Source organism: Ambystoma mexicanum, chromosome 2p (genome assembly GCF_040938575.1).
Source record: "Ambystoma mexicanum isolate Mex_15411 chromosome 2p, UKY_AmexF1_1, whole genome shotgun sequence".
Lineage (NCBI taxonomy): Eukaryota > Metazoa > Chordata > Amphibia > Caudata > Ambystomatidae > Ambystoma > Ambystoma mexicanum.
Genome location: NC_090923.1, coordinates 522,503,100 through 522,530,679, shown reverse-complemented (window position 1 = coordinate 522,530,679; position 27,580 = coordinate 522,503,100). Strand labels below are relative to the sequence as shown.

At 46.9% G+C, this 27,580-nt stretch overlaps 1 protein-coding gene across 2 annotated transcripts in view; it reads right to left on the bottom strand.

Moving 5' to 3' along the window:
* The window catches only part of MKRN2 (makorin ring finger protein 2), a 279,152-nt gene that overhangs the window by 134,362 nt on the left and 117,210 nt on the right, over positions 1-27,580 (bottom strand). For both annotated transcript variants that reach the window (XM_069643939.1, XM_069643940.1), the window contains 2 exons: positions 16,163-16,467; positions 10,300-10,514 (listed from right to left, as the gene is read on the bottom strand). In XM_069643939.1, the coding sequence (XP_069500040.1) occupies positions 10,300-10,514; positions 16,163-16,467 (520 nt within the window). The remainder of the gene's footprint in view (positions 1-10,299; positions 10,515-16,162; positions 16,468-27,580) is intronic.

Sequence of the window (27,580 nt, the reverse complement as noted above, 5' to 3'; positions counted from 1 at the left end):
TAAGGAGGGCTTCTGTGCAGAAGCCCACCAAAGGTCGGCGAACAAAGGAACCAGACCACGAGAGAGGGACTTTTACAAAAAGAAATGTCGAATAAACCCAGCAGAACCAAATAAAAGTAAATGAGGTCCAGAGGGTTTAAGTTTGAGGCTACCAAGATAGCCTTAAACAATGCCAAGGCTATTTAAATAAAGTACGGTAGGAAAAATATGGTAGATACCTCTGCCACCAGCCATATCTTACTGAAAAGGGAACGAAATAATGTTCCATGAGAAACAAACAAAAAGGGATAACTATTAACCCTTTCCAGAGCTCTATGTAAGATAGTTTGTGCTGGGTCTGTGGATTTAAAAAGACTAAAGAAAGTCAATTGCAATGTTCTGGGAGACAGTAGTCAGTCCGAGAAAATGGAGTTTCAAGTGGGAAGTCTGAAAAAGACAACCCTGTGTCGCTGCACTGAAGGTGCTGTGTAACACACAGTAAAAAGATGATGCCTATGCAGTAGGTGATGCTCCACAGTCTATGAACACAAAAAATGTTAAACACACACAGCAAAACACATGTAAGAGTGGGAAAAAAGGCTCACACTCTTACCAGGTGAAAAAAATAAATCCTAGAAATCCAGCAAAGCTGCTGAGGTACTCAGTAGGTAAGAGAAATTAGCCATTCTGGAGAATTCTCCCTAACAGATTGACCAATCTGCGACTAATGTGTCTCCTAAGGCTCCCCTCGGAGGAAATTCCCTTGAGCAGAATCTCTCGCACTTCCAGTTAGCACAGGCCGTGAAGAGATCCACTTGCGGGGTTCCCCAAAGGGCAAAGATCGCCAGAAGGACTTCCTGAGCCAACTCCAACTAGTGAGAGACCGTGCTCTGCCTGCTCAGAGCGCCCGCCGCGGCATTCTCCTCTTCGGCCAGATAAACTGTATTGTGATATTCCCTGCTGGATTGCCCAGCACCAGCGCTGCATTGCCTCTGCACAACGGGAGTGACCATACCCCCCTTTTTTTGTTGAGGTAATGCATGGCCACTGTGTTGTCCGTCATGATCAGGACACTCTTCCCCCGCACTGACAGCAGAAAAGCCTTCAGGGCCAGCCTGATGGCCCTCAGCTCTAACAGGTTGTGGAGTTTGGACTCCGACGGAGACCAACGACCGCTGGCGGTCAAATAGTCGGCATGCGCTCCCCATCCTGTGAGGTAAGCATCCGTCACTAGTCACCTCCGGCCACGGTCGCCAAAACGGCTCCCCCTTCATCAGGTTCCCTTCGTTGGCCCACCAAAGAAGATCCTGTGAGACAGAGTGGAATCTGAACGGGATCCGACATCTTGCCTGAGAATTGTGACCACTGCATCTGGAGGACCCATTGCAGGGACCTCATCCTCAGCCTGCCCCCTGCTACCAGAAAAATGCTGGATGCCATGAGGCCGAGCAACCTTAAGAATTCGAAAGCCGGGAGACGTTGAGCATGTTGAAACTTGTCCACCATCTGCACAATGTGATGAGCCATCACCTTGGGAGGCGAGCACTTCCCCAAGGACGTGTCCAACACAGCCCTGATGTACTGTAGTTGTTGGGAAGGTGTCAGATGCGACTTCTTGAAATTGAGGGAGAAGCCCAGCTTGTGGAGGGAGCAGCAGGTGAGACTGATATGATCCATCGCTTGCTTGGGAGAACGCGCACGGATCAGCCAGTCGCCCACGTAGCAGTAGATGTGAATCCCCACTCTCCCCTCGCCTGAGACACGCTGCCACCACCACCATTAGCTTGGTGAAGACCCTCGGGCAGAGGTCAATCCGAATGGCAGGACCCGAAACAAAGTGCGAGATGGCAGCCGCAAACCTCAGGCACTTTGTGCTTTGGATGAATCAGCACATGAAAGTAAGCATCCTGTAGGTCCAGATACGCCAACTAATCCTGAAGTCGAAGGGCCTGGAGGACCTGAGAAAGAGTGACCATCTTGACATTTGTTCAACCAACGCAAGTCAAAGAGGTGTCTCAATCCCCCAACTTTCTTGGGAATCAAAAAATATGGGGTATACCATCCCTTGTTCCTCTCCGCTACAGGCACCAGTTCTATAGCACCTTTCTGCAGCAGGGTAAGGATTTCCTGCACAAGGAGCAGATCTGGAAGCTTCAAAGAGATTCCCCGGTGGATTGTCGCGTGGCTGCTTTAGGAAGGGAAGGCAGTAGCCATGGGCTATTGTATCCAGAACCCACGCATCCTAAGTAATAGCTCGGCATTCTTCTCGACAGTCTGCCCCCAACCGGCGAACAATGGAACATGGCCTCATGATTGTTTTGTGGCGGCTGCGGCAGCGTCTGAAGGCAAAGAGGCGGCTGCCTGAGCGGCTTTGGCATCCCTATTCCCCCCCCGACCACCACGGGTACTTCTTCGCTGACCCCTTTGACTGGCATCTCCTCTCGTTCTACCAAAAGAGTAGTATAAACTAAAGGAACCTCCCCTCCATTGCTGTCCCCTAGGACGAATAGTCAGAGGTTGACGCTCAGTTGAGCTCAAAGAATTAGCCGCAGCGTTTGAAGTCTGCAACCTCTCAAGGATCTAGTCAGCCTTGCTGCCAAACAAATGGGCGCCATCAAAGGGCACGTTCATCCGGAGCAAAACCAGACTTTCGCAACCACGCAAATCTGCGTACAATGGTGCTCGCAGCAATGGACCGGCTGACACTGTCGGCCGTGTCCAATCCTGACTAAAGGGATTCACACATGCATCCTTGACATCTTGCACGAGAGCAAGGAACCCATCCCTTTCTTCCCCTTTGGGGATATGCTCAGCCGGTAGAGCAACAATTACACAGAGCTTGTGAAAATCTTGCAAAGGCACACGTGGAGTTGGCAGACTTCAGCACCATACTCCCTGCAGAAAACACCTTGCGTGCCCAACCATCGAAGCCTTTGTCATCCCTATTAGGAGGGATGGTAGGGTACGCCGCCTGCCTCGAGATGGCCGTAGCCGCCTGAACCATCAAACTCTTGGGAGTGGGTTGAGAGGAAAGGTAGCTGGGTTTGCTACTGGAAGGGCGGTATTTTTTTGTTAATGATTTGTTAACTGCTGGAAGAGATTCTGGTGTCTGCCAAGCAGCCGCCACCCTTTTCTTCAATGTCAAATGAAAAGGTAACACCGGGTCCGAGGACGGAGCTTGATCGAAAATATCAGTTAAGTCATCCTGACCAAAAGCTTCCGGGGGACTAGACCAACCAAAATACTCAGCGACCCTAGCCATCAGTCTCCTGTAAAACGACTCAGCATGAGCACCAGGCTCAGGCCTGCCAAATTCCACCTCCGGAGAAGTGTCTAAGCCACTGGCATCATGAAGAGATTGACTAACTCTTTCAACTGACTGTCCCCGGAAAAGACAGGAGCCACATCTGGCTCAAGAGAGTCAAACTCCAAGTCTTACCTATCCTCATAGATGTCATCCAGAGGGAGAAAAAACTCCTGCCTGAGGACAGAAGAGGGTCTGGAATCCTTAACAGGCCTCACAGACTTGGAAGTAGCCTTCCTAGGAGGATCCTCTGTACCAGGCACCTCCATCGGTAAATTCCAGCCAAAAAGGCCCCAAAGGCGTCAAGGTCGCCGACGGTTCCGGCATCGACGCCGAGGGCTGGTGTGAGGGCAAAGCTTCGCCATCCATATCCAATGGACATGGCACCAACCTCGAGCCTTTACCAGATTTCTGAGGTCTCGCTGGGGACGAGGACCGAGACCTGGACGCACATCTCTGGCGATCCACCTGAACCTTATCCTAACGAGCCCTCGAAGGCTCCCGATGAGAATCGCGCCGATGACCCGAGCCCAAAGGCGCACGAGCCATGGACCGAGACCCTTCCTTGCCGACTTCTTCCAAAGGCACGGACGGAACTGTGCCCTGGGACTTAAAAATCACCAGCATCTGCTCCCTGAAGGCTGCCCATTGCTCTGCAGTCGAGGACTTAGTAGGGCAAGCCACTTTCGTCACGGTCCCATCCTCCGAGGAGGATGGGGAAGGCGGCCGGTGACAGCGCTTCCTGGAATGCTGAGACTAGGAAGACAAATGGCGGGAACCACTCTGGGACACAGATCCCCGGGAATCCTTCCGACGAGGAGAGTCGCCCCTCGAATCGTCAGTGGACATCCACTTAGCAACTTTACGGGACTTACTGGGTTTGGAAACCCTACCTACCAGTAATATTTCTTTTCATGCTGTAATTGTATATTGAAATTTGTTTTTATTGAGATATTGAAAATATTTTTGTAACTCACTTCATGAGCCTTTTGAAATTACAAGTATGTTGTCAATATATCTCATCCATAATTCTAAAATGCAGCCTAGTGTGGAGTGGGCATAATCTCCAGGTGAAGCCACCCAAGAGAGCTGTGAAGCAGCGGTGGCGAGTCCACCAAATTTTTTGGAGGATTCGATCTTCCGAAGGCGATGCACTGCACAATGGCCACCGGTCCCAGGGTTTTGGGCGTTTGCAGCCGGTGAAGGTTGCAGCACATCGTGGGATGGCTCGAAATGCAGGTCGTCTTGAGACTGATTGGACTCACCAAGGGAGAGAGTCGTCCTTTATGGGGCTTTCCGGTCACTTGGAAGACGGGATCGGACAGCAGTGATTACTCAGACGGCATCTCCGGCTGCAAGCGTCTCTCCTTGACGATTCTTCAGTACCAGTGGTCAGCTTTCTTCAGCTTCAGGATCTATGCCTCTAATGCAAGCACCCATTCACCTTTCAAACTGTGGGTTTTACAGGACAGCCAGCCTCCCAGTTGGAATGGTTAAAGGCAGGCAAAGCAGAAGACAAAGAATGGCAGCGTTTCAGAGTTTCCTGTCCTCACAGACACACTGGCGCTTTGGCAGGCTTCACAAAGGGATCCCACCGAAGACAAAAGTCAAACCACAACCTCCCCCACCCTGCATGGACAAGACATATTGAATTGGTGAAAAAAGAACAGCCACCATTTGTGAACACAGCCTGAGAGTACAAATTGCTCAACAATTGGTAGGATAAAACCACTGCCACCAGCCATTCAGATTAGTTTGTCACTGTAACCAAAAAGTTATCCCCACCTCTGAGCTGGGGGTAGACATGCCAAACTTGAGATTGGCCAAACCCATAAATGTGGTGGTAACAATGTTACCACCGCATTTAAGGGCTACCGCCCAACTCGTGATCAGGTCCAATGCATTTCAAGTTAAGTAATTAACCTATTGGCACATCATTTTTTATCGAATAGCTAGTTATACCAAGTATACATTTAAGAAGTATATAATACAGTTTGTAAGGTAAGTAAGAACTTTATGAAATTAGTTTAGAATAGCACCAAAGCAATTCAGGGAAGCACAACCCAGAGTTACAAGTTTAGATGAGCAGCAGCTAATCAAGGTGAGTAGGACCTAAATACTTTTCAAAGGATCCTCCAGCAACTTAAAGGTAGCTATAAACCCTAAACATGTTTTGGATCTGTACAAAGCAGACCAGGAAAAGCAAATCCCAATGTTACACTTAAAGAATGACAATATTATTCAAGGAAGGTAAAACCTATTGGTAAGCTTTTACACTCATTCAGTTAAGCAATGATAAAACAGTACCAACACTTAATACTTTTTGGAAGGGGGGGGGGACACCATTCAAAGTTAGCAAAGCAACGTATTCACTTTTTAGAGGGGCAGAATGCAACTCAAAAAGGAAGCATAAACCTAATTACACTTTGCAACTTCTATAATTGAGTTACCACACCAACTTATTCAGCAAGTAAGTACTTTTACACTTGTTGTACTTTCAAGGCAGAATCCTTTTCTTATCCAGTCCTTCCCTAGTCTATTGCATGAGTTCTCTCAGAGGCAGAATCAGGACCCTAGTGGTCTAGGTGCCAGCTGTAGGCAGATGATTGAGATAGGGTTCAGTTGCAGGAAAGTCAAAAGGTCCAAAGGGGATCTTCTTAAATAAGTAAGTATTCACTTTCAGGGTTAGTTTAAGTGTTCAGGGACTTCACAGAAGGCTCCCTATATGCGGCCCAGCATTAGGCCTGGGCAAGTGGCATGGGCACACTCCCAACAACACGAATCACCCACTCAGCCTCAAAGGATGCACACCAGACTTAAGGTAAGTATTACCCAAGCCCACACAGTACCTTAGGAGAAAAGAAGAGCTTCAGAGTGGATGCCTTCAGGATGCAGCAGCACAAGACCCGGTCCTGGATCCTTGGTCTGGAGACGAAAGAAATAGACACTGGATGGGAACTTGCAGCAGCAGTCGACAGAGAAAGCTTCCAGAAAAGGACTCATGGATTCTTGCGGCTGTGTGGATTTGGCACCTTTTTACAGTAGTCAGATGAAGAACGAATCTCACTGGTCGGATTTTCTGCACTCTGGTGAGGGGACTTTAAAGATTGGAGGTCCAGCAGGAGTCTACCAAAGTTTCAGCTTGTTTCGAACTTCAGAAGACCATGCACCGCACTCCGGCTCGAGGTCCCAGGGAATTTTGGTGGTTTGCAGCTCAGCAAGGTTGCAGCATGTTGTGGGATGGCTCAAGATGCAGGTCTTCTTGAGACTAGTGGTTTTCACCAGCCTGTGGGTAGGAGTCAGAGCATTCGGAACCCCCAGGTTGATTGCAAGGAAGGGTTACATCAGGCTTCGGTTACACAGCAGGCTCTCTGGTAGCTGGATATTGCTACAGACGTCCTTTCTTAATCTTCCTCTTCAGTTTCAGTTCCAGTGGTAGACTTGTCAGCTGCTTCCAGGTTCAGAGTATTCACAACTTCGGCAATCACTCCCTGTAGTTTACAGAAAGGGGCGGTTGAGCCTGTGTTCCTTTCAGGCAAAGTAAAAGACAACGAGCTTCAGAGTTTTGGACTCCTTCCTCACTTCCTACCTTCTCACACACTATGGACACTATGGAGCATGGGCGGGGAATACAAAGGATTCCCGCCGAAGACCAAACTTCCACCAAGGTCGTTCCTGCCTAGAATGGCAGGGAAGGGCCTCAGAAACAACAAGCACACAAGAAATGGTGAAAAAAAAAAAAAGGAGCCCCACTATTCTAGTAGAATGGCAGCCATTCTGTACATTACCGATGCCGATTTAACAGCCTCCGAGTAATGAGACTAAAAAGTCACTCAGGTAAAACCACGGCCACCAGCCATTCAAGTAAACTTGCAATTGTAACACAAATGTTACCAGGTAAGTAAGTCAAAGTCTAGGTGAGAGAGGAACACATTTCCACTCACCTAGGGACAAGGACAAATAATCACCAAGTCCAAGCAAAATGTTCTGGGGCTGTCACAGGTCAGGAAGATGTGTCACAAATATGAAAATCTTACCCAATACCTAAAACAACAGTCTTTTCAAGGACCTTCTAAATTGGAGATGATTCTCGGTGCACCCGAGGGGAAAGTGGCAGGTCATTCCGCAATTTACCTGCAGGGAAGGTAAACGCACGACCTCCAACACTTGATAACCGAATTTTCGGTATAACCACTAAATGAACATTGCAAGATCGGAGAGTCCATCCAGGAACATGGGGGCGGAATTTATCTTGGCGATAATCAGCACCCTGGTGATAGAACGCCCGGGGTACCAGACAACAATTTAAATGTAATCCGCGGGGCCACCGGGAGCCAGTGAAGTGAACGAAGCACAGCGCTGGTATGAGCACCATAATGGGAATTAGTGGCCACCCGGGCAGCAAGGTTTTGCAACAGATGTAAGCGGTGTATAAGGCCAATAGGCTGGGCCAGAAACAAGGCGTTCCAATAGTCGATAAAAGTAGTACCAAGCGAAGCAACAACCAGATGTCGCAAGTGACGAGGAAGAAATGGAAGTACTTCACTGAGCACTTTAAGGAAGAAGTGACGCATTTTGCAGACCTTACTCACTTGAGGGGTCATCGAGAATGACAGAGAAAGGAAATCCTCTAAGTTCTTAACCACTGTCTGGAATAGGAAGATCACCCAGGGCAGATGGCCAACAAGAAGACGTCGATAGGGCTGGATTCGAAGGAAAGCCCACCATCAGGAACTACATTTTGTCACCATTCAGGTTAAGCCAGTTCCCATTTATCCACTCTCCCTCACACAGGTGCAACACCACCTCAGCTTGGTCTAGATCTAACCAAACCAAAACCTGGGTGTCATCGGCATAAGAATAACATCGAAAGCCGCAAGAGCGGATGAGGTTAACAATCGACGGAACAGATGTTAAAAGGTACAGGGGACAGGGCAGAGTCCTGAGGAACACCAAAGTGCTTGAGGTGAACTGCAGGGAGAGTTTGCAGAGGATGAGTGCGACATCCTAACAAAAGCAGAGGCTCCTTAGACAGAAGGCAAGTCAACCAATGGAACAGAATATCCAAAGAGGACGACCAAAGACACCTGCAGCCCCTTCCAGCAACCGTAAAGAGACCACTGCTGTCCTAAACCAGTTTTTGAATCGACAGAGAAACTCCGAAGAGGATGACTCCTTTCCTTTGGCTGGTACACCAAATAGCGTAAGACGCCCTGCAGAACGAGCCACGCCCCGACATTCTGTGACCTTCAAAACGCAAATACCAGGGGACCTCTGACCCAATTGCACTGTATAGTCTTCCGGTGAACAAATGCTCCCAGAACTTTGGTGAGCTCCAGTTGGACCTCCAGAGACAAGACCCTCTTTTTCAAAGTCCCCTCACCAGAGTGCAGGACCGAAGTATCGAGGCGGATTGAGCGGGTGGGTAAACGTTCATCCTTCGAGCCTGGAAAAAGGAACCAAAATTGCAGACCGATGTGAGAGCACGAAGAATTCTGTGCCAAGAATCCTCTCTCTAAACTGTGCTGCAACATCCCTTTCAGAGTCCCTCCTTTCATGACAATGACCAAAAAACAGGAGACTGGGTCCATCACTCCTACACCGTGAAAGAATCCATCACTCCTCAGGTACTGTGCGTCTCAGGGTAGTACTTACCTCAAGACATTTTGTTGCTCCTGTGTTGCTGGAGTGCCGATTCTGGTGTTTGGGTGTTCACCCACACCGTTCACCCAGGCCTAATGTTTGTGTGCCTATAGGAATCCTTTCCCAAGGTCCCTGAAACCTATTTGACCCTCAAATACATCACACTTGTAACCAAGGAATCCTTTGGAACTTTCATTTTCTGCTGCAGTGCCTTACCTGCTTGCACTGGAATCTGACTTTGAAGAACTCATAAATACATAAGGATGGACTACTGAGCCCTTGAGGCCATTGAAAAGTATGAACAGTCTTTTAAAGTATTGAACTTCTATTGCTGGTGCTGAATAACCTTTTTCCCCGCAACATGCATTTTCTGAGTGACTATAACAAGTGTTTTTACTGTGTTCATGAACTGTTTTATTTCCCTACTATTGGTTACTAACAGAGTATTGCTCATGTTTTCTATTGTGTTGATTAGTTGAAATAGTACTTACTTACCTGAATATAACTTTGTCTTGTGTAAATAAAATACAAGTTTATTTTACTAGAACTACAAGTGTGTGGGAGTTTCTTTGGGCCTATGTATTTACTGGGTACGTTGTACGTATCTACAGCTCACATCATCCTCATCCTAAGAGAATCCTGGCTGCTCTGCCTTTCTACCAAACCTTTGGGGAGTAGACATCTATTAAGAGGTGGGGTCTGTATAACAAGGGCTAGTTTTCTAGACCCTCACCTGTTGGTAGACTTTAGGGAAACTCCCCTAACAGTCTTTACAGTACCTGTAGTGGTGGAACATTAGAAACATAGCATTTCTATACACTATGCACCACTGTGCACCTGTTCCAAAGCACAAGAGGTCATTATGCGTTTTCACGCATTTGAATGCATGTTTGGTTTATTAATCAGGATGCACCTCAGCACAAAGGGAAATAAGGTATGTGAATTTGTGTATGAATAATAACCATATTCTAATGCCCTTTGTAAATAAGAGACTTAGTAAGAGAAGGCGATGCAAAAAGGTTTGGGAATCGGCACTTTTGTATTTGCTACCCATGAAAACAACCTACTACCATGTAGTCCGAACTTAGTGGTGCGTTGTCCGTTCTGATCATTTTTAAATGTCAACTTCATTTTCATGCACCATCTATGTACTGATTGTTTTTCTGTACTGAATGCTTGGTAAACATGCAGATTTGCATTTTTCTCTTTGTTGCATATTATGACTAACGATGGCTCGATTTTAAAAATTCATAAAACCTCATGCATTAACCAAACACCATCACTAGATGCAGGGCAGGCGAAAAATAAACAATTACTGTATGGCCCTCTCAAAATAAAAGAAATATATAACTTTAAAGAAATTGTATACTCACTTTATGATTGGATTCTCAAACTGCTTAGCACACCTCCACTGCCGGATACAAGCAAGGCAGTATGTGTGGTTGCAGTTCGAAAGAATGCCAAACCTCCTTTCATTAGGCAAGGCTTTTTCATACACCACCTCCATGCATATACTGCAAACTTTATCCTGGCTTGCCTGGAAGGCAAATGCTTTTTCCATGTCAAGTTCAAATGCTGCCATACACATCTACAACACAAAATGGTTCAAATTCTAAAGGTTACTGATGTGAACAGTACATGCTACTCTCAAATACACAGACACGACAGCCCGCATACTGGCCATGATCTTACCCATTTAAAAGTAAAATATTTATACCATACAGTATTTTGTCTGTATCTAAACAGGTATTTTAAATTGAAAAATCACACTGGGTTCCACAAAAGCACTTAAGAGGAGGAAAAAAAAGCTTTCCAAAAGAAGAGGTGTAAAAGCGAAAGCTATTGTAAGAAAGTACAGAATATTGTAGTTTACTGTTATGCGCAAACACCCTTTGTCATTGTATTTTTTAAATTACCCAAGTATTTTAAATGACAAAGCAAACATCTCAGCCTAATAATTATAAAAGTTCAAGACTTTTAGACTGACATCGCGATTGAAGCGCTACCTGGGTGACAAATGAGCTGCCTAAATCCACTTCATAAAAGATAAGCAGATGCTGTCTAGAGCAGTAGATTTAGAATGTTGCTGCTTTTGGAGACATTCTTTATAGCCTTTTTACCCTATAACACCTGGCATTCACCTACACCAAACGCGTCGCAACTGGAGTCAATCATAAGACTAGCAAACAGAGAGAAAGAAAGACTGGGAGACAGAGTGAGAGACCGAGAGGGAGAAAGAAAGGAAGAGCGAGAAAGGATGCAGGTCTAATATTATGTTACACTTTGCAAATTCAGCACTGTAGTTGTATTAAAGCGCATAGACCTGTCCATGGAGTGGCATACTATGCTCCGGCCAGGGGTATCCAGATTTTTTTCTGCTAGATGAAGAAACTGAGTGAGGCAAAGAAAAGAGGATGAAAAAGCTGAAAAGTACTGATATGATGGAAAGACCAACCCCTCTTATGTGTTTAAAACAGCTCCGAGGAACTGTTTTGAAGTGCTTGGCACTAGGCTTGACTTTTTTCCTTGATGGAGAAGCCCAAATGAAAAAGAAGGTTGAATGTTCTCTGAATGTTTTGTCTGCAAATCAGGGGGGATAACCCTTTAATGAGCCAGTTGCCCAGGTATGGGCACACTGGGATTGCCTCCATGTGCAGGTGCGCTGCCACCACCACAAGTACCTTTGTGAATACCCTTGGAGCCGAGGCTATTCAGAAGGGTAGCACTTTGAATTGGTAGTGCTGGTTCACTATCTTGAAACGCAAGAATCTTCTGTGCACTGGGAACATTGAAATATGAAAATAAGCATCTTTCATATCCAGTGTTGCCCTGTAATTCCCTTTTTTAGTAGAGGAATTACCTCCTGTAGCGTAGTCATGCAGAAATTATGTGGGTTGACATACTTGTTTGCAGGGTGCAAATCTAATACTGGTGCACATTGTTAGATTTTTTTTGGCACAAGGAAGTAAGTTGAATAAATACCCCTGTTTACCTGGTTGGCAGGGACAACTTCGATGGCGTCCTTTAATAGAAGTGTGGCCATCTCTTCGAGAAGGATACGCTAGTGTTCTTCCAAGTGGATTTTCTGTCGTGGGGGGTGGCTGTGGGGATGTTGGAGAAGTTCTATAGAGTATCTGCCTGCTACTGTGGACAGCATCCATCTGTCTGAGGTGATTCCCTCCCATGCATGGGTGAAGCTGGAAATGTGTCCTCCTACTGGAGAAGCATGGGAGGGCACTTGAAGCGGAATGTCACTGCTTCTCAGGTGGTGTTACCCCCGCTCCCCCCTTCCCCGACCAAAACCTCTGCGTTGTCCTATAGGATAGCACTGGAAGGATTGGCCTTGATTATTTCCCCAGGAGGAACCCTGGCCTTGACTGTACTTGAATCCCCGTCGGTAATTTTGGCCGCAAAAACAGCGAAAATTGCCATTACTCCTCTGCCCGGAAGGCTTGTTGGTGAGTTGACCCAAATGTTTAAGTGCGTCATACTCGTCCTTTGCTGTCTTAAGAGCGTCTTCGACAGCCTTGCCGAAGAGCACATCGAGTTCAACAGGCATGTTTATTACGGTGGCCTGCATATCTGGTCTAAACCCTGACTGGCGCAGCCACGCATGCCTTTTAATAACAGTCCCCTGAGCAATGATTCTTCCGGCATTGTCCCGCACGTCAAAGTTGGTCTTAAGAAGACAGCTAGACATTGCCCTCCCATCTGCAGTCACCTGTGCTAGTTGGGACTTCAGTGGCTCTGGGGCAGATGAAAGTAAAGCTGACATTTCTTCCCACTTGTGGCAGTTGTCTCTGGCCAAAAGTGTTGCGTTGTTCACTATTCTGGTCTGATAAGCCGTGGACGAGACCTTTCTACCCATGGCGTAAATCTTTTTGATTTCCTTGTCGGTGGGGCCTCAGAGGAAGCAAGGGGTGTAACCGCTCTTTTTCGAGTTGCAGACACAACTAATGAGTCTGGCTTCTGCTGCCCTCTAATATATAATGGGTCTGAAGGTGCAGGTCTAAATTTCTCAGCAGATAGGTTTACAGCCCGTGTGAGGTTAGAGGCCTCTAAAGATGGTTGTATTCTGCGCTGCACCGACTTCAGTAGCGGAATAAACTGTGCCACTGTTTTCTTGTCCCCAATGATTTGCTCCGCAAAGTCCTTATCCTCCTGTACTTCCTGGGTGTCAATTTGAAAGTGCTCAGCCGGCTTGGCTAGCACCTCATTGAGGAGGGGTTGATTATCAATAGGAGAATTGACAATTGAGTGTTTTGGTTAAGAGGGGATTCTATAGAGTACATATTGGCTTCTTGGTCAGCCTCTTGGTCCTCTTCATCCCCATAATAAGGGTCTGCTGTATCCTCATCACAAAATTGAGGGTCAGCTGCCTCTACAAAAGAGATCTTCGTGGTCTGATTCTGGGTCATAGCATTCTATGACTGTACTCTGTAATGGAACATTTCTATAAGACCTTTTAGAAGGGGGTTGAGTAGGTAGAGCAGAGGCTTGTGAACCAGAGAGCTGAGGTTGGGGAGGCGGGGGGGAGAGTGAAGTGGAACCTCTGAAAGTAATCGGGGTTCTTCTTGTAGAAATTCTGTGGACAATCGACCCTCAGAGGGAGTTTTACGAGCGACACCCTTGCCGTCTTTCGACGGTTGGGCCCTGTCGTGTGGCAATCTCGAGTGAGATTGCCCAGAGGACTGGGACTCGGCAGACTTTTCCCTGGGTGTCGAACATTGTCGCTTACTCGACCCATGTGTCGAGTCTCGACCTGGGCTTATGTGTTTAATGGTGTGTGTTTGTAGTGCTTCTGCCGCTGGGTGTAGTCCCCACAACATGGCCGCCGGCCTGTCCTCCGAGGTCGAGGGCATGCAATTGGGTAGCTGGAGCTACCCAGTCACCCTTGCCGTCCGAAAAGGTGGCGTTGCTGCCATCGCTAAAGGCGCCATCTACTTCCATGGCCTCAAGCTGCCTGGCGTAGTGGGCCCAGCATTTTGTGGAGCAGTCCTTTTACGTCTTTGGCTTGAAGAGCCTGCACGCTCGACAAGACGTTTCGACGTGGTCTCTTGGAAGAACTGAAGTTACAAACTAAATGTTTGTCTACCCACGGGAATCTACGATTACACTTGGGGCAGAATTTAAATGGGGTATTTCCATAATTACAGGCTATAACAGCTGGGCGAAAAAAGTGTAGGAAGGGGGGTATATACATCCGAAAATAACTTCCTCTCTCCCTACTGTCTGGTAGTCTTTCGTCAGGCAGTTTCTCGGTCTTCACCGGCGTGATGTTTTCGGAGGCCGGTGAAGAAAAGGAAAGAAATACTATTGATAATTGAAGTAATTCAATGGCTTTACGCCGAAAGAGGGGAGGTAGGTAACCACAACCTTTACGAAAAAACAAAAATAAATATATATTCAATAAAAAACTTTGTTAAAGGGACGTTTATGGTTAAGTCGCACCAACAAAAACCTATGACATTCAGCCGGCAAACATCGTTAAAAGGACGTTATTGTTCCAAGTAAAATCTAAAACCCCCTGAAATTCACTAGTTATGGTAAGCTAAGCAACCATAACTTGCGCCACCACCGTGCCCTGCTAAGACTAACACCCAGGACATCAATGATGACATGGCAAATATCATTGATGACATCACTCGCCCAACAATAATTGGCCTCTATTAGATGGAGACAATTGATGACACGTTGCCTACATTACTAATACCAGAATGCTGTGAACCATATACAAGGATATAAAATAAGACAAGTCATTGAGCCCAACAACCAATTTGTTGACTAAGCGCCCTTGGTACTGAATATTCCCTTAAGGTTTCACAACTTCCACATCGTTGTTTATAGTTGTACCTATACCATTCTGCCCAAAGTTTTTATATTACATACAGTAGCTGCCTCTGAAATGTACTAAAAATATGTTTAAACACATTGACAGGGTATTTATTTACTTTTTATGGGGCGTAGGGAAAAGGTCCAGAGTGCCTCCTTTTATTATGATTCGCAAAGCTCGGGAGGGAGATTTTGGATATCCCGCTTAAGTCCTATCGTTTCACAGAGGAGAGCAGATCAGTCAGCAGATGAGGGGAACATTGTTACACATGCTATGGGATTGTAATAGAGTGACTGATTTCTGGAGGGATGCATTAGTCAGAATGTCCTTATCGGTTGAGGGTAGATGCGAAAATACATGTGAATCCTCAAGCTGGATAGATAAAATTTTTATTGATGGCAACTAAGAACATTTTGAAGGTGTGGAAGACCAGAAAGAAGCCTCTGGTGGAAGGTTGGTGATCAGATTTACAAACACTTTCGGGCTTTGAAAAAATTCAATATGTAAGACGGAATCGGGAGGGAGAGTATTTGGAATTATGGGGTCCCTTTAATGAGTTGTATGGGTGAGTGTAGGTTGGGATAATAATATAATTACATATGTGTATTAGTCATTTAGGGGATTGGTTGTTCGTGGTGGGGTTTTTAGTGGTTTGTGTTGTCTTCGTGTGTCATTGTCTTTATTGGATCATTTGTGGTGTTATGGGTTTTTGTTTTCTTTTTTTTCCTTGAAATTCTTATGATATGTTTATGTATTTATCTGATTTTGGAGTTTGAACATTTGGAAGCTGTAACACTGATTTATATCATAAATGTAAGGTTTGTGGTTTAATTCAAAATTAAGAGATACAATAAAATGAGGGGTTGTGGAAAGAGGTTCCCACTTACTCTGGGGAACAGACCAAAAACAGTAGTCCAGCAAAAAATGCTAAGGGGGGGGGGGGCTCACTTGTAGAGGAGATTGCGCATGAAAATGAAAGTCTACCTAGCATATTGTAAGTAAAAGAAGTATACGGATTTAAGGTAGACTAGCCCTCCGTATTCAGATCTAAGTCTAATGTAATGTAGCTTAATGCAGACTGACGGCAAGCATATCATTAATATATATGAGAAAGAGAGAGAGAAAGAGAGAGAGAAAGAGAGAGAGAAAGAGAGAGAGAAAGAGAGAGAGAAAGAGAGAGAGAGAGAGAAAGAGAAAGAGAAAGAGAAAGAGAAAGAGAAAGAGAAAGAGAAAAAGAGAAAGAGAGAGAGAGAACATGTTCAACTTTAATGTTACGATTGTCACTGAAAAGCAAAGTTCCAACAGCCAGGTTGATGCATCCCATATATGCATTCTGATGTGTGAAATATACTTTGATTTATGTGCATGACAGAACATAGTTTTCTGTAGAAAGAGTTACTTACCTTTTCATGTGCCTTCCTTTGTTCCTGGTCAAAGGGATGCAGGACTTGCAAATCACAAATTTCACAAAGATCTCCATGGAGATACAAACAGCTTTCCCCATAGTGACAAGTCCCGGCTGCAGCGTAGGGGCACATCTGCTGTCCATCAGGACAGGGACCCCCTTCATCAAATTCATGGAGTCCACTCCGGATAGCATCCAAATAAGAATGAGGTTTGTTTTCAAAACTTTCCATTTTGTCGCTGCAATATCCTGGATCATAGGCAGAACTTGATCGTGTCTTTTCTTCTGTTAAACCACATAAATCTTAACAAAAAGGGGATAAAATGATGCTATAAAGCTGTAACAGAGCAATGTAATAAACGTTGAATCAAAATAGATCTACAAACACCCATACAACTAAAGCAAGGCAATCTACAAGGGTTTATTGTGATTTCAAAATGAACTATGCTGTTGAGGAATAGCTGGGAGGTAGAAGATGCTAACGTATATGGCAAATGCAGAGAAGTATGACCTTCGATAAACTTTTCAAACAATGATTTAAGTAGCTCTTTTTATGTTCATGTTGAAAAATAAACATAAAAACATCTTCTAATTATGACAAATATGTAAATTAAAGGGCCTTATATTTCTCCATACATTTTGATGAATAAATGTGGGTGTCTTAATCATTTCATATTCACTAAATTAGGCAAAAAGTCTAAATTCACATTCAACAATAAAAGGAAACTGTTTGCCCACTGGGTTAGTCATGCAAAATTGCAAATGTTCTTATTCAATGGGCCAGAGCTGACCAATGTGTGTTAATGGCATAAGTCAGAAGTCCCAGAACAGAGTGACAGACACATACACACAGACCTTCTTTAATGCAAAGACGTCATTTGATGACATGACATGATATGATCTGATCTACCTGGCAAGCATGACTTTTCCAGTAAACTCTCAATTTGACCTACCAAGCAAATCTGGCATTCCCAACAAGCTTGATATTCCAAGTTAGCTTGCAATAAAATTGACATTTCAGGTTAGCTTCAGTAAGCTTGACATTTCAAGCTAGCTCCCAATTTTACATTGCCAATAAAGTCCCTGTTAGACATTCCCAACACAGTCCCAGTGACATTCCGAGCAGGAATGACGTTCCCAGTAATCTCCTAGCGTGGCATCCTCAGTAAGCGACCAGTGCAATGTTCCCAGTAAGAGAGGTATTCTCAATAATCTCCAAATTTGGCAGTCTCAGTATGCTTGAAATTCCCAGTTTACCTAGTAACACATCATGTATAGCAGTTCCCATTGAGGACGGCGGCCCTGTGCGGCTCAAGCTGAAATGTCAACATATAACTCGCCACACAACAGAACTTATCGTCAGGAAATAGGAGGCGAGTCATGAGATATCATGTGTTCCAAACCTTTAGGACAAAATGAGTACCTATGATCACAAAAGGGGACACGTGTTTTTCAGATGGTGCCTAAAATATGTTCTATGGGGGATTTAACTCAGGATCTTTATGATCATCTCCCAGTTCAGCTCATAGTTTTATGGAAGCACCTTCATTCAGTATCCCTCCACCCCCCTCAGCAATGACTGCTCAGACGTCAGCCAAAGACTATCTGTGGCTAGTAGCCAGACTATGGGTACACTGTACCTCCCAACCCCCGGCCCGCTGCATATCTCATTCCTCAACACTGTTCCCTATCCATCTTGGTCCCACCCCTAAATCTCGATGGTTACATTTTCATACAATTTACCAACACTGCACACATACGCTCTGAAGTGTCTTGTATACCTGCAGCACATAACATACACCAAATAAATAAACCAAACATGGCTTTCGTAAAGCAAGGGGGAAGGAAGTGGGCCAGGCTAGAGTGGAGAATGAGTTGTCAAATGAAAGAAAAAGAAGCCTTGTTCGAGGATCTGCTGTTTTGGGCAATGGAAAAGGTCATGGAAATGCTTCCCTCGCCACAGCTGTACAGATATCCACATATCCACATACAGTGTTGCTTGCTGCGGTCACATTCTGTTCTGTGCTGTTCTAACTTCCTTCAGGGCCAGACCACCAATGAAGGACCGCCTGAGCCATGGACAAGAGTGGACAGTTGCCATAGCGTGCCCAGATGGAGGCCAGATCCAGGAATGGCAGTAGCCGCTAAACGTTTCCGTCATGGTCCTTGCAGGGATTGACTTGTGTGGCTTAGTGGGTGGAAGGCGGGCTAAAAAAAATGTAAGGAAAAGCTCAGTGGATCAAAAATGTAGATTTTAGGTAAAAGAATGTGGTAAACAGAGGAAGAGAGATCATACTGAAGGTGCTCTAGGTGGGTGGAGAGATGGTGTTGGGAAGGAGCTAGCGCCTTGCTTCACTCCCAAGTGCTTCAGAATTAGGCAAGACTTTTTTTTAAAAAAAAAATTTTCTTTATTGGCATGAGGCAAGAGCGGGTACACCATACAGTACAATGTGAAGGCAACACATCAGCTATAGCACATTTACACAAGGTATTACGTACAGGGGTTTTCTAGTAAGGGCAGGCAGTCGCTCGCATATATCCGCACACCGCACATTATAGGAGACAGCAGGATCTATAAGTCTACTGGGGGGGAGGAGCAACTCGATATCATCTTTACTGTTCAGATAGCTGCAAAATTCTGTCCAAACATTTTTGGGGCGAGAGGACGTAGGGAGGGTGTTGATGTAGTCCACCTCGCAAGACTGAGTCCAGGTGAGAGCCCTCAACCACATCTCGAATGAGGGGGGGGGGGGGGGGGGGGCGGCGCTTCCAGTGCTGCTGTAATATACATTTCTTTGCGACCATGTTGTGATATTCAAGAACTTGGACGCTTTTCTCACTCCGTCCCCATCCCAAAGCCCAAACAGTGCAGCCCGTGGGTCAGGGACGATCCAGATCCCTATTATCTCGGAGAGGGCTTCCATGATGGCTTCCCAGTATGAGCCCAACACCTCACAGGACCAGAACATGTGCATGTGGTCAGCCTCCAAGGATTTACACCTCGGGCAGGTATGAGCCTGGCTGTGTGCAAATATTCCCACCCTGTGTGGCATGTAATATAGCCGGTTCAAGAGTTTATATTGCATACACCTGAACCTGATGCTGATGCTGATGGAGACCTTGCGTGTGTGTGTGTGTATGCACATCCTACCCCACATATCATCAGTTATAGGCAGTCCAAGGTCAGCACTCCACTCTTCCTGAGAAATCTGAGGTGCATCGTCTAATTTTTCCAGCAGCATTTTATACAGGGAGGATATTATGCCCTTAGCCCCGACTGAGTTAGTTATGAAGTGAATTGAGGGCGAATCTGGGGGTTTGTCAGGATAGGAGGGCCACATGGCCACATGCCAGGTCTGTGGGGTAGTGCTCTATAGCCCAGATCATGCCAGTGTTGCATGAGTAGTCTATCGTGAGTAGGGCTAAGGCCTGGGACCCGCCAAATGGGCAGCCATTTGTAGTATGGATGCTGGTTTGGCTGGGACTGCAATAGTCGTCTCCATGCCATGGTTGTGGCGGCCACTGGGTCAGCAGGGGCGTCAGCGCGGTAAGGGTGGTGGAGGACTAGGGACAGAGTATTTACTTCTTCGCTACCAAGCTTCTCAAGTTTCACATGAGGGGGTGGGTCTGAGTGTGCATACCAGCAGTGTGTGGTGTGTTGGGCGTGTGCAGCTATCCAGTAGTGAGCGAGGTCGGGGGCTGTGAAGCCCCCATTCTCGTATGGGAGAGCCATGTGTTGCCACTTTTTGCGAACCGCACCGGAGTGCCATAGGAATTGAGCACATGCGGAGTGTAGGTTCCTAAAGTATTGTTTCCCAGGCCAGATCGGGACATTTACAAAGATGTTAAGAAGCTTAGGGACTATTATCATTTTGATTAGGGACAATTTGCTAGATAGGGAAAGAGGGCGGTTGCGCCATTTCGACATCCGAGCTTCCGCCTCCTGTGCTGTAGCCGTGTAGTTATCAGCCAGTAACGAGGGTCTAGAGAGGGAAATCTGGACCCCAAGGTATTTGATTCCGTCTGGGGACCAACGAAGAGGGAATTCGCACGTTGGTTAGGGGGGTCGGGGGGGTTGCTGCAGTGAGTGGAAATATTTCAGATTTTGTGTAGTTAATTGTGAAGGCCGAGAATGTGCCAAATTTGGTTATGTCGCGTATAATCTGGTCTAGATGGGCAGACGGGTCCCGGACATAGAGAAGTACGTCATCAGCGTACAATGAGATTATTTCTGGTGTGTCCCGCAACCGTATACCTTTTCGGGTATGCTTATGTCGGACATTGTCTGCCATGGGCTCAATAGCCAGTGCGAACAGTAAGGGGGAGAACAGACCGCCCTGGCAAGTGCCCCTGTGAAGCCTGAAAGGGGGTGACACCTGAGAGTTAACTAGGACTCTGGCCACAGGATTTGTATACAGTAGCTTGATGTGTGATATCATACAAGGGCCAATTCCCATTTTGTGCAGTACCGCCCACATATACTGCCAAGAGACCATGTCAAAGGCCTTTTGCGTCAAGGGTGACCGCGACGGCCCTGGCCTTGGGATGAATTCTTGACATGACATTAAACAGCCGACGAATGTTGAGGGCCGTCGACCGACCAGGGACAAAGCCACTCTGATCCGGATGGACTAGGTACGTCATTATGGGAAGGAATCTGCCTGCGATTATCTTGGCAAACATTTTTGTGTCAGTGTTTATGAGAGATAGGGGTCTGTATGACCCACATTCATCAGGGGGTTTGCCCGGTTTGGGGAGCACAGTTATGAGGGCCTCGTGCATGGTTTGGGGCAAGGTGGCCAGGTCGAGCGACTCGTTCCAGACTTCGGGGAGTCTGGGTGCGAGGATGGCGACATGCTCTTGCTAGAACTCTGAGGAGAGACCATCCGGGGCGGCGGCCTTACCCTTCGGGAGACCCGAGATAGCCTCTGTGATTTCACCCAGGGTGATCGGGGCATCTAGCTGCTCTCTAGTGGCGTGGGAGAGAAGGGTCATGGGGATTAGGTCCAGAAGGTGATTTGTGTCATGTATGCTATGTTCCTGCTGGGGACCGTACAGGGCTGCATAGAATTCAACAAAGGTATCAAGGATGGTTTGGTCAGACCAGTGCAGTGCTCCACCCCCATCTCTGATACAGTCTATGCAGGTTCTCCCCTTTCCGCCCGGACCAGTCTGGCCAGGGTTCTCCCCGGTCTGTCTCCCATGCCGTATTTCTGCACGGCCAAAGGACAGGCATAGTACTGCACCTCCCTGTGGGCATGCGCTTCGAAGGCCTCCAATTCTGACCTTATCTGCGCCAGTACTGCTGGGGAAGGTGTAATGGTATACTCCCTCTCGAGATCTTTAAGCCTCATTTCGGAGCGTTGTAGGCTATTTTTTATGTCCTTAAGAACCCCAGCCTTCCTAGAGATGCACACTCCTCTGATGAACACCTTGAACGCCTCCCACCGGGTCCCATTGGATGTGTCAAGTCTTTTGTTACACTCAAAAAAGGTATTAATGTCCGCTTGGATGTAAGCTTTGAAGACAATATATCTCCGCGCCTCCGACTTGAAACGCCAAGCCGAGCAGGTAGGTGCATCCCACCCAAATTTGATCCAGAGTGTTACTGGGGAATGGTCTGAGAGTGTCCGCGGAAGTATCTGTGTGTCAGTGACCCTGCCTACCATCCCACCAGATATGAGGGAGAGGTCAATCCTCAACAAGCTATCGTGTACTGGGGAATATAAAGTGAAGTCTCTCGCGTCTGGTTTGAGGGCCCTCCACACATCGCAGAGGCTCAATGTGGCCATATGTGCGTGTAAGCGGACGGCTGCGTGTGGCGTAGCCCTACGGGCCATGCCAGATCTGTCCAGTTCATTATCAAGGATCAGGTTCATGTCTCCCTCCCATATGATTGGGATTCTAATGTATCTCGGGAGTATAGAGGTCACCTCGTCAAAGAAACCAGGGGCATCGAAGTTCGGGGCGTATGTATTCATGAGGAGGCATTCCGTGTTGGCAATTAGACAGTGAAGCACTACATATCTGCCCTCAGTGTCAATATGGCTGGCCCGCAGTGAGAATTGGACAGATTTGTGGACCAGGGTGAGGACTCCCCTAGATTGGGTTGAATATTTTGTATATTATCTATTGCGGCCCCAGGTGGGAGCCAGGTGGGAGCCCAAACGCCCCAGGGCGTGTGTTTCCTGGAGGAGGAGTACATTGATCCTGTGCCTCTGGGCATAAGTGGTTATTCAACGGGCTTTCTTGAAATGACTTAACCCCCTGACGTTCCAGGACATCAGATTAACAGACATGGTGCTTTATTAAGGAAAATCCCAACAGTGATATTTGTTGCCATTCAGTACCATGCGCCCAGCAGAAGTAAGGTTGCACCGCCTTATGACCATGGCTCCTGCTCTCATGCCGTTTTCATTAAACCGCCCCTGAACTTTGCCACACCCCACCCCCAATGCCCTCCCAGAACTAGCAGTGCAGTATTCCCCGCCCAGAACATAGGTGCCAGAGTGCCATACCAAACTAGGCACAACTAGAACAGTAACCAAACCAAGAAAACAGACATTGCAAATGCAGCGGGGGTCGCCACTGCCGTGTGCCCATCTCAGCAAGGCACCCTTGTCCATCGGTGACAGTTGTAAAGCTGTGTTACTAAGGAAGTATTGTGGTGGATGGTATCTGACAAGAAGCGATGATGATGACTTTAGTGTGGCATGACAGGATGCTACGAGACATTGGTGAGGGGGACCAAGGTTGAAGGGCACAGCCTATCTGAGTGGTGGCGGCAACCATGAACAAGGTGTGACCCTCCAAAAGCAAAGGCGGATGGAAGCTAACGTCTGTTCCATGCCGTCGGTGAGACATACGTTGAGTTGAAGGAAGGAGGGACGCATGCCAGTGTCTATAGGGATGCCCAGGGGGTTTCCCCCCCACGAGTTGGGATTATAAGGCACTTCAGACATCATCCATTAGGTCATCTGAGGGATCTCTCAGAGATAGCGTGGGGGGGCCACGCGGGGCAAGGCAATGTAGGCCCGCGAGAATCAGACCAGCAGGGCAGGCAGTAGATTCAATTGCAAATGGTAGAGCCCATCCCAGGCAACAATGTGGGCATCAAGTGGTGTAGATCAGCAGAATAGGACAGCATCAGCACACAGGCTAGGGTGGGCCCCCACCCAAAGTCAATTGCTGGCCTCCGCAAGGAGCGGGGAGCCAGACGAAGCAGCAGCTGTGGACACCTGCGCCGATGCAGGCAGTTGGCAGATCTGCGCGGGGATCACCGAGTGGCAGGCCACACTTTTGGGAAGACCAGGGCACCCGGGCACCGCAAGGCGGCCACCCGGCCAAAAGCAACAATGCTGGCCCCCAGGAGCCCTATGTCAGCATGAGGGAGAGGCAGAGAGAGACAACAGGTTGGCTCACCTGGTGTCCAGTGCAGTGTGTCCGGATGGCGCGTGAGGGGGGCGTTGCGCACCGCGCCGCAGGGTCCTGCCTCGGGGGGGGGGGGGCGGTCGCCAGGTCTCCCCGCAGCACGGGAACATGCAGGGCCGCGGCCTCGCATAGACGGGCAGCAAGTCCAGGCCTCCTAGTGAAGGCAGTCCACAGTGGCATAGCTCCCAATGCGGAGGGGGGGCACCGACCTCCTTACAGCCCGATGCAGGCACCCAGGCGGCCACTGGGGAAAAAAGTCAGCAAGTAGAGGTGTCGCCGATGGAGGGCAGCCAGCTCGATCCGCGAGGGCCAGAGCGTGAGTCACTGCAGCAGGGCCGCGAGTGTCTGATCCTCCCCACGAATACACAGGTATGCAGCTTAAGGTCTCAGCTTCACACGTCGCAGGTTTTCACAGCAGGACGAAGCCGATGGAATCGGATCAAAGTTGTCCGGGCACGGAGCACCACAGCCAAACAGCCATCTTGCAGGCTGCTCAACAGAGCCCCCAAGCAAGGCTTCTTTTAACTGTTTCTAGGCACTACAAGAGACCAGGGGGGGGGCACTAAAGAGGAGGCAGTTATTTAAATATAAGGTGCAAATAACTATTAGCTGAATACATTGGTAATGTTAAATTCGATTTCGTTTTTCTCAAAGCGTGGTAGAAGCAGGCTCTGTCAAAAGGAATGTGGCCTGCGCTAAAAATAGACTACAGGCATTACCATGGTGTTCGCTATCTCTGGCAGGCCAGCACGTAACTCAGCAGCTGTTTGCTGAGTGTCAAAAAGCCCATGCAGACTAAGGCTCATGCACACAATGCAGAATTATGGAAAACAAGGTTTGGAGGAGATTATAAAACCAGATAAAAAAGATCAGTCGAATGAATGAAATATGGAGTGCATGACGGGAACATGTTTTTATATATAAATGTTCATAATGTAGCAAAATGATGAAAAACAGGAGCTACAGTGTGTTCTTGAATAGGCTAGCAGTATGTTAAGTAGTATGTCTTTAACGGAAATATGACCATGAAGGAAGGAAGACTGCAGCACCCCTTGTAGGGAAGAAGGACAGTTTGGATGGAGCCATGCCCATATCAAGAGATGCCACTACAGCAAGTTAAGAGTATATAAGCTCCTGCTTGGCTCCAGTCTGCAGGAGCTTGGAATGGAAGAGGGACAGAATTTGCCATTCAAGGAGCAAAGTTCTTTGCCCCATCCTCGTGTCTGTATAGATTAAATGTGTTATCCTTGCAAGATCGACTCTTGGCCTTAATTCCCTAGAGGGGTGAACTTTAGCCTGGTGTGAGCGTGATAAAGGGTACCTGTAGAATTAAGAGGTACCCCTGTAAGTTGGGCAACCCTTACATGGGTGACCCCGACATGATCTCAGTTTCGCCCCCGTACTTTACGAAGCCCCAGGCCTAAAGTCACCAGGAATCATACCCATCTACAGACACAGGTCGCCCAAATAAAAAAAACATGTGCATCCCGAGCGTTTTTTGTAGAAGCCATTTTAAAAGAAATCCTCTCCGCTCACTGAAGCATGGCATGGCTCCAGAAAGACAGGCCAGCTTTGTAACCGAGGAAACTCAAGTGAACAACGCGCATGTGAGTATACTCTTGCAAGTGATAACATGGGAACATGTATGTATGAATGTATGATACTATGGTGATGTGGATGATGTACGAGGCCAATGGAATAGATAGAATGGGACTTTTGGTGATGTATTATGGAAAAGGACTTTTTGGTGATTTATTATGGAATAGGACTTATTGGTGATGTGTTAAGGAATAGATTGGATAGGAGGTGGGTTATATATTGAAATTGTCGCGTATTGTTGTTTCTCTACTTTTTATAATGGAAAAAGTGAACCTCAACGTATAAAGACTGAGAGGAAAGGGACCCCAGATTATAAGGACTGGGAAGTAAGGGATCTTCGGCCATAATAGGTTTAGAAGGTAGTAGCATGCATTATTCTTTTAGGATGATAAAAGCAATGGGATACTCAGTATATAAAAACATGCTGGGAAGGTGGTATTACAAAGGATATAAGGAAAAAAAGTAGTGGCTTATATAAGGAATGGGCCTGGATTTTAGGCAATTATTTATGTATATTTTCTCTTGGTCTTTTGTGATAAAAATGCATGAAAGATGGATAGTCGCGGTGTGTGCGTGTGTGAAATCAAAGGGGACAAAATAAGGGGGCGGTGGGGGAACAAGTAGATTGATCTGTATTTTTGTGTAAAAAGTAGCAGCATAGTAGTAGGGTCAAAGTGAAGCATTATGGACGCGCATAACATTATGGAGGAGGAAACCCCAATAAAACACATGCATAGGGTTCTGTGCCTGTATTGTGACAGAATAAATAAACAATGGATATCATAAACAAAGGAAGCGGGGGGTGTCCTCCTCCGGGCCAGAGCAGATATGGGAGGTCAGCAAGATGAAAGATGCAATGTATGGGATATACCCCGTAACGCTTAAACCTGCAATAGGGTATACAAACCCAGTCTATAAGCCTCCAGTGCTAGAGAGAGTGTCCACAACAGGATTAGCGACTAGGGGGGGTGGGGGGAAACTCGAGAGCTTTTGCATCTCTACCTCCATATAACCCATCCACAAGTGCTGACATGCCCGTAGCATCGGTGTACCCAGAGGGTCTACAAGCAGATATAAACAAGGAGTTAAGAGCATTGCGGGAAAGGTTGGTCAGGTTACATAACCTGAACAACTATCACCAGAAATAAGGGTACCAGTGCAGAAAATAGGGGATTGGAAGTCAGGAGATTTTTTGTTTAGATTCAACCCTGAGGCAAAAAGAAATGTTTGTGTTGAAAAAGATGATGGGCAGAGGGAATGGACGGTCTTGGGACAAGAAGTAAAACAAGCAAGGGGAAAATCAAGGTAGTAGAAATAATGAAGAGGCAGGGCAAGAAGGAGATCAAGGAGAGGCGGTGGCGAGAAACCCGTCACTGCCACAAGAGGCAGCGAGGAGGGACATACCAAGAAACAGACCAGTTTTAATCATGGTAGTAGAAAATAAGAAGAATACTGAAGGGGTAGAAAACAAAAATCGATATGCAGATGTCTCATACATAAAGGAGTAGGGATGATGCAGTATGTGCCATGGCCTCAAATGGGCAGAATTTGATTAACGCTCTCCCCCAGCTTTTAGTCGGAGCTAGTAAATGGATCTATGAATTTGAAAAACAAACAGCAGGGGTAGCCTTAGCATTAGGAAACCATAAGAGTTTACTGGTCGCCATAGTTGGGGACCAGGCTAGGGACATATGGACAAGGGTTGATTACTCTGGGATAAGTCTCACAGATAATGAACATGATGGAGCAGCCTTTAATGAGGTAAGGGCAAGGGTTTGGTATGCCCTACGAAGGATGTACCCAGATACCCGACAAATTATTTAAATGTAGTGCACAATGGGTGATGAGGACCCAGTTAACATACTTCTTAAATTACAGGAACTGTAGAGAGTTGATAAAGGAGGGCAATGGGACCACTTGGTACAATTTTTCTATTTTATCGTAAATAGGGGATTACCAAAAGAGGTCAGAAGGCACTAGATAAAATTGTGGTAATTGAAGCCAAAGGGTGGGCAGAGATACAAAGTATAATAGTCCACCAATGTAAGAGAATCAGGAGCAGGACAGGGAGATAACCCAAAAGCGGCAAACAGACGAGGCAAAACTAGTGGAAACTAAGCTAAATAAGGTTGTCGTCCAAGCACCAGTGACGGCACCGGCTCAAGGACAGGAGACACTCAACAAATTGTGAATGTCACAATTGCAGTACTATAGGGTGAAGGAGGACACAGGACAATGGGGAGGGTGGGCAGTACCCAAACCAACAGTGGCAGTATGAAGGAGCACCACGGAGAAGAGGAGGATTTCAAGGAGCAAGTGCAGAAGGCTTTGGGGGGGGGGTAGGGCCCAGGGGAGTAGGATTGGGAACATCACAATGCTGGTACTG